Below are 6,930 nucleotides of genomic sequence, written 5' to 3' on the forward strand. Positions count from 1 at the left end.
CGGCGCGACGACGTCGATGCGCCCGTCGTCGTCGTCGTCGTCGTCGTTGGTGGTGGTGGACCATGCCGCGTTGAAGGCGGCGGCGGTGGTGGTGGTTTGGCCGGCATGCCCGACGGCGGCGGAGCGCGGAAGGGCGCTTGCTATCGAGGTACGGGATCGATGCAGTCGTTGGCCCCTCTTGGCTGGGCGGTACGGTTGACCTGCCGTAGACAGAGCAAAGAGGTGAGTAGGCAGCCTTGCGTCCGTCGCCTTCGCCGTCGTCGCCGGTGTCGTCGGTCGATGTTGAGATGATGATGGTGGTGGCAGAGGATGCCAGCCAGAGGCCCACACCCCAGACCAGGCCGAGCGGCGCCCTCGCTCTTGTGACCTCTGCCAGCCTTGGCATGGCAGGCCCAGGCCCAGGCCGCGCCCCGCTCCCCGCGTTCCAGCGTAGGCTAGGCCAGGTTAGGCCAGGCCAGGCCGCGCTGGGAATTCCAAAACTGACTCGAGCCCACCGCACGCATCGCGTGCATGCGTCCAGCAGGACCCCCCGCCTCTGCCTGCCTCGGCCTCGGCCCAAAAACCGGCTCATCTCTCCCTCCTCTCTCCCTCTCTCTCTTCCCGTCTCCCGCGTCTTTGGATTCTAGAACTTCCTCGGTGGGCGGGCGGGCGGGCGGGTCTTGTCCACGCCTCGTCGACCGCCCACCGCCAATCACCTGGCACCGACGGCAGCACCAACGTCCACAGACGCACGCAACGCAGCCGCCCGCTCTCGAGAGGAGCACCGGGAGATGCTCATTCCAGCCCATCGCACGCCTCAGCGCTATCCACGCTCCCGCTCGCGTCGGCCGTCGTCCCGGCCATACCGCCTCCTCGACCGCTCCCTGGCGTCGTCGTCGTCGTCCACGGCGTGCCTCGATCCACCCCGCTCGCCTTGATCCCGCCCACCCCTGCCATCGCGGCCATCGCGGTACCGCCGATCCGCCTCGTCCCTCGATCCAGGTCGCGGGCTGCGACTGCGACTGCGGCTGCGGCTGCGACGCGGCCTGGCGGCTTCGCGATTCACCTCGGCCCCGCGCCGCGCATCCGACCGTGCCTCGCGCAGTGATCGCTCCCGCGCCGCCTTCATCTCCTCGTACCGGTTCCTGCCACCCGCATCGTCGTCGTCGCTGCTGCCGCCGTCGTCGTCGTCGTTGCGCGCTGGCCTGCTGCGGCTGCGGCTGCTGTGTCGCCGTCGCTCGCTCGACCGCCTCCGCTCCCTGTCCTTGTCTTCGTCTCCATGGCGCCGGCGATGGTGGTGCCGCGACGACGACGACGACGACGACGGCCCCGCCTTGGCCGCCTTTCGCGCGGCCCTCTCTGCGCGGATCCTCGCACGCTCCTCTTTGCGGCGCATCTTTTCCTCGCGCGAGTCGCCGTCGCCGTCGCCGTCGTCGCCGCCTCGCGACTTGGCCTCGCTGCGCTTGCGGCGAAAGTAGGCCGCCATTGGGTCCTCGAGGTCGTCGTCGCCGTCGCCATCGCCGTCGCCAGCACCACGGCCGCTGCCGCTGCCCGGATCGACGAGCTGGGGCGCGGCATTCATGCTGGGCTGCTCCGGCTCGACATAGTTGCCGTCGTCGTCGCGGTGCCCCTTGTGCTTGTACTTGGCCACGTGGTCGACGCGGATGGTGCGGCCGAGGATGGATGCGCCGTTGAGGTTGTCGACGGCCAGCACCGTCGAGCGCTGGTCCTCGTACATGAGGAAGCCAAAGCCGCGGTGCTTGCCCTTGCCCTGTTGTTGTTGTTGTTGTTGTTGTCCTTGCTGCTGCTGCTGCTGCGAGCCGGGCTGGCCATCGTTGCGCTGGGAGCCTTGGCCGGGCGGCTGTGGGTTGCCGCGGGGCAGGTTGACGTCGACGACCTCGCCGTACTGGGAAAAGATGGTGACGACGTCGCCCTCGGTGAGGTCGTATGGCAGGCCGCCGACAAATATGTAGGCCGAGTCTGGCATGGGGCGAGAGAGGGGTGGGGCGACGAGGGAGGGTCAGTCGATGGCGAGGTGGGCGGATCGGATGCCAGGCGAGCGCCGCGGCTCACCCTTGTACTGTTCGTGCCAGGATGCGCTCGGATTGTTGATGGCGATGTCGAGCTCCTGCTGGTTGATGCGCTGGATCTCGCGGACGACGCTGGTGGAGGATGTCAAGGGGCAGAGCGGGTGAGGGAGGATGGGAAGGAGATCAGTGGTGGATCGCGGCGGCGCCGTGAGGAGTGGCAGCAGCGGCGATGGCGAGGGTGCACTTACTTCATGGTGGCGAGCGTCAGTCGAGGGGCAGCGCTGAGCTGTGCCAGCGGCCCAGGTCGAGGTCGAGACGGTGGTGGTGGTGGTGGTGTTGGGCAGAGGGCCGAGTGCGAGTGCGAGGCAGCAGCTGCCAAAGTGGAGGGGCGAGCGACCCCCGCCAACGGGCGTGCGTGATCGGAGCCGGCGTCGAGTCCAGGCTGGCAGAGTGGGGCCCAGGGCCATCCATCCATGCAGCCACCCCCTCTGCGTCAGGGCGAGCCAGGCCAGGCCCAGCCAGCGCGCGAACGGGCCTCCCCTGCCTCGCTCTCTCGCTCCGCCATCATCGTCAGCCAGAGTCAACCAACGGCCTCAGCCAGCCAGCCGCCACCACCACCACCACCACCACCACCGCTGCCACTCGCCACCACCGCGCTTGCACACCCCTCACCCTCGCTCGTCGGCCACGCATCGGACAACGCAACGCACCGCACCGCACCCTAGCACCGCACCACGCATCTGCCACCGCCGGTCCTCCCCCTCCTCGACCGCCACCGTCGAGATGCCGTCCGACCTGTCCTACTGGCTCATCAGCGTCCCCCTCGAGGATGGCGACCCGCACCGCATGTTTTCCGAAGTCGGAAACAAGCTCCTCAGCGACGGCGGCAGCGCCAGCAACGACTTTGGACAGCTCTCGTTTCCGCCACTCAAGGTGCGTGGGCGGGGCCCTCCTGGAGCCCTCCTGGAGCCCTCCTAGGACCTTTGGCGCGGTGCAGCGCCCGCTGCTGTCGCCCGCAAGCTGACCGCTTGTCCGTTCCCTCGTTCTCCTGTCGTCGATGCTCATCCGCCTCCTGCAGACCGGCACGCTCGAGTCCCTCATCTCGCTCTCCGAGGAGCTGCCCAAGCTCGACACGGCCCACACGCAGGTCGTGGCCAAGGTCATCGACACGCTGCGCGCGCTGCTCAACAACGACGAGGCGGCGCTGGCGCAGCACGTGCTGGTCAACGAGCAGCCCGTCGACGACTACATGCTCGGCTGGAGCTGGAACACGTCAAAGTACCGCGCCGACCGCAGCCTCCGCGACATTGTCGACGCCGTCGCAAAGGAGCTCACCTCGATCGACAACGTCATGAAGCAGAAGCTCAACACCTACAACATCGCAAAGGGCCAGCTGCAGCAGCTGCAGCGCAAAAAGACGGGCAATCTCAGCGTGCGCTCCCTCGCCGACGTCGTCCACCGCGAGGATTTCGTCGACCGCAACTCCGAGTTCCTCGAGACGCTCCTCGTCGCCGTCCCCAAGAACAGCGCAAAGGAGTGGCAGTCGAGGTACGAGCGCCTGACGCCCATGGTCGTGCCCCGCTCCTCGAGCAAGCTCGCCCAGGACGACGAGTTTGCCCTCTTCAACGTCACCGTCTTTCGCAAGGTGCGCGACGAGTTTGTCCAAAAGTGCCGCGAGAACAAGTTCATGGTGCGCGAGTTCGAGTGGGACGACCAGATCGTCGAGCGCCAGCGGCAGGAGCTCGAGGATGCCGGGACGTCGGAAAAGGAGCTCTGGGTGAGTGCCGGCCGTCGTTGGCGGCGGCGAAGGGGGCCGTGGTAGACGAGGGGTTCCTCGTCGTGCTGCTCGGCCGACCTCCATCTGACCCCCCACCATTGCACGGCTGCCCTTCCACCGCCTCGCCCCACGCCAGACCGAGCTGCTGCGCCTGTCGCGGACCAACTTTTCCGAGGCCTACCAGGCGCTGGCGCACCTCAAGGTGGTGCGGACGTTTGTCGAGAGCGTGCTGCGGTACGGCCTGCCCTCGGACTACTTTGCCATTGCCATCCGGGTGAGTGTCGGGGCGGTGCCGTCCCTCGCTCCTCGTTTATCGCTTCCGCCGACTGACCGTCACTCCATGCCTCACCTCCCTCCCTCCTTGCTCTTGGCCGACGCCTGTTTGCGGCCCGCCCCTCCCTTGGCAGCCAAATCCGAAGCGGACAAAGGCGCTGCTGGCGACGCTCAACTCGCACTACGGCTACCTCGAAGGGTACGAGGGCAGCGGGCCGGTGGCCAAGCAGCAGCAGCAGAAAAACGGCGGCAAGAAGCGCGGCGGCGGCGGCGGCGGCTCCGACCAGGTCGAGGCGCCCGGCGAGTACGCGCAGCTCCTCGACGAGGAGCACTTCCCCTTTGTCCTCATCGAGCAGATGATGGTGGCCGTCTAGCGCGGCGTGCCTCTGGTTCGGTGGGTCAGATGCGGTCGCCGTCGTCGCTGTCGTCGCCGTCGCTGCTGCACTGACAGCAACCCGCCTGCCTGCCTGCCGTTGGGGGTGTCCCATTGTTCTCTATTCCAGCACTCTCTTCCTCTGCATCCATCTATCGACGCGTCTACACATCTACTCGTCCGCGCAGCCCGCTGGCCCGCCGCGCCCGCCTCGACGACGTCTAGGGCCGGTCGTTGCGCCGGAAGAGGGCCTGCTCGTCTTGGGTGTCGGCGCTGCCGCCGTTTTGCTGGCGGATCTGGTCGCGCTTGAGGCGGAGGATGTGCGGGTTGACAAAGTAGCGCCCGAGCACCGAGGCGGGGATCGAGGCGGCGCCGCTGATCTTGCCCAGGCACTGCTGGCCGCAATTGCACGCGCAGTCGAACGGTTGCGCCATCGACCACTCGGTCGACGGGTAGACTGGCGGCCGGGGCGGCAGAGGCGGCGAGGCGGCGAGGCGACGAAGGCGACGAAGGCGGAGGCGAAAAGGGCGGAGCGGGGCGGGGCGGAGGGGAGCGGAGCGGAGCGAAACGGAGCGGGAGAGAGGGGAAGCGAGAGCGTCGAGGGGTAAGTCGGATGCGCCGCCGTCGCCGTCGCCGTCGGGCCGGACCTGGTGCACTCACAAAAGGTCAGGGTGTCGCCCTTTTTGATGTCCTTTTCGGCGACGGCCTTCCACTGCCTCTTGTCGTCGCCGGCGACGACGAAGCGGACGTTGGGGTCGCACGAGTGGTTGCAGTAGAGGAGGTCCGAGTTGAGCTCGATGTGGGCGTCCTCGGCCACCTGGACGGTCGAGTACGACGGCCGCGGCGCGGCGGTGACGTGCGGTGCAAAGGTGGTGAGCACCTCGTCGCGCTTGAGCGAGACGAGCGAGACGAGGCGCGAGTTGTACGACCCGTTGGCAAACTCGACCTGGATCAGCGACGGGTGCGTCGGCACGTGCGTCGCCGCCGCCGCCAGGCCGTCGCCCGCGCTCAGGTGGCCCGTGTAGACGCTCGTCATGGTGTCGTGTCGAGGTTGGGGGACAAGGGGGGAAGCGAGTTGTCGCGAGTCGGGGCGGATGGGTGGCAGCAGTGGTGTCGGGTGGTGGTGGTGGTGGTGGTGGTGGTTGTGGCGAGCAGCGACAAGGAGCAAGGAGCAGGCAAGGGACGGGGGCAAGGGCGGGGCCAACGGGCGGGAACAACACACGCACCAACCGACGCGGGCCTGGCCCTGTTCTTCTCGACGGCCAAGCCGCAGGCGCGAGCACAGCCCAGCAGGCCCAGGCAAGCCAGGCCCAACGAGCCGGTTCGTCCGGCCTGCGGTGCGGGCCTGGCCCACGGGCCTCAGCTGGCGCACAGACGGGGCAGCCAAGGGGGCCGTTCATGCCTCGTCGTGCCTGGCCCGGCCTGGCCTGGCAAGTTCGGGGCTCGAGGCAGGCAGGGCAAGGCGAGATGGCGGGCTCAGCACGACAGCAGAGGCAGGGCCAGGCCAGGCCAGGCAGGGCAGAAGCGCAGACGACACCGCCCCGCTTGCCCGTCCGGCCGCCGCTCAGCATGGCCCGCCAGCCAGGCGATTTCACGTGTGCCTGCCCCCCGCCTGCCTGCCCTGCCTCCCTCCACTGCGGCCACCCCATCTGCCGGGCCGGGGATCGAAGCCACGACAGCTTGCAGCACGGTGCAGCAGCGTGCATGCGACGGCGCCGTCAGGCCGCCCGCTCTCTGCCGCGCATGCCGCCAACGCCCGAAGTCGTCCGCCCTGCTGATCCCCCCAGGCGTCTGTGCGCGCGGAACCGAGGGGCTGGGGCTGGGCCACGCGACAGAGGTAGGCAGGCAGGTCGATCGTCGCTCGTCGGGTTTTCCAGATCTCGCCCGCCTGGCTGGCTGGCTGGCTGGCCGCCTGCCTGGCCCCCAAGCCTGCTTGGCCGCCGTTGAGCGCAGGTCTCTTTCAATTGGCCCACACGCGCGTCCAGCCGCCCGGCACCACTGAATTCATCGAGACGCGTCTCTGCCCCGCGCCCGCGCCCGCGCCCGCGCCCGCGCTTCTCAGCCTCGCGACCTCCCTCGCGCCTGCCGACTCTTCTCTCGTCGATCGCTCCCGGTCGCGGTCGCGGCCAGAGGGTCGGCCACCCTCGTCGACCTCGCCCAGCCATCCTGGCAGACAGCCTGCGATGGCCAAGACGTCGAGGGCAACTGCGGACAGCTCGACGGTGGGCTCGCCCAGCCACGACGCCCGTCCTGCCTGGCCCACGCACCGGATCCAGCCGGCTAGCCGACCTGACCTTGCTTGCGCTGCCCTCGCTCTCTGACGCCGTCGCAGGTCCAGAGTCCAGTCTGCCAGAGCAAGAGGGCGCAGAGACGAGCGACCAGCAACAGCAGCAGCAGCTGCCCGACGAGCGGGCAGGCAAGGCAACGACCGATCGGGACAGCCCGTCCGTCTCCTCCTGCCCCGCCCCGCCCGCCTCGCCTCGCCGCTGTCGCCTGGG

The 6,930-nt window shown here is 68.8% G+C and overlaps 3 protein-coding genes across 3 annotated transcripts; 1 reads left to right on the forward strand and 2 right to left on the reverse strand.

Annotated features, from left to right (window-relative positions):
* Positions 1-802: 802 nt before the first annotated feature.
* PFL1_04504 (uncharacterized protein) lies at positions 803-2,262 on the reverse strand (the record flags this gene model as incomplete). Its single annotated transcript, XM_007882028.1, has 3 exons — positions 803-1,959; positions 2,053-2,141; positions 2,258-2,262. 3 exons carry the CDS (start codon positions 2,260-2,262, stop codon positions 803-805), a joined length of 1,251 nt encoding a protein of 416 aa, XP_007880219.1.
* A 530-nt stretch (positions 2,263-2,792) lies between these two features.
* On the forward strand, positions 2,793-4,433 carry PFL1_04505 (uncharacterized protein; the record flags this gene model as incomplete). Its single annotated transcript, XM_007882029.1, has 4 exons — positions 2,793-2,942; positions 3,088-3,786; positions 3,923-4,060; positions 4,194-4,433. 4 exons carry the CDS (start codon positions 2,793-2,795, stop codon positions 4,431-4,433), a joined length of 1,227 nt encoding a protein of 408 aa, XP_007880220.1.
* Positions 4,434-4,653: 220 nt separating this feature from the next.
* Positions 4,654-5,468, reverse strand: PFL1_04506 (uncharacterized protein; the record flags this gene model as incomplete). The annotated part of the gene is made up of 2 exons (XM_007882030.1): positions 4,654-4,889; positions 5,093-5,468. The coding sequence occupies 2 exons, from the start codon at positions 5,466-5,468 to the stop codon at positions 4,654-4,656; spliced, it is 612 nt and encodes a 203-aa protein (XP_007880221.1).
* Between the last annotated feature and the right edge of the window lie 1,462 nt (positions 5,469-6,930).

Source organism: Pseudozyma flocculosa, assembly GCF_000417875.1.
Source record: "Pseudozyma flocculosa PF-1 unplaced genomic scaffold scaffold00014, whole genome shotgun sequence".
Lineage (NCBI taxonomy): Eukaryota > Fungi > Basidiomycota > Ustilaginomycetes > Ustilaginales > Ustilaginaceae > Pseudozyma > Pseudozyma flocculosa.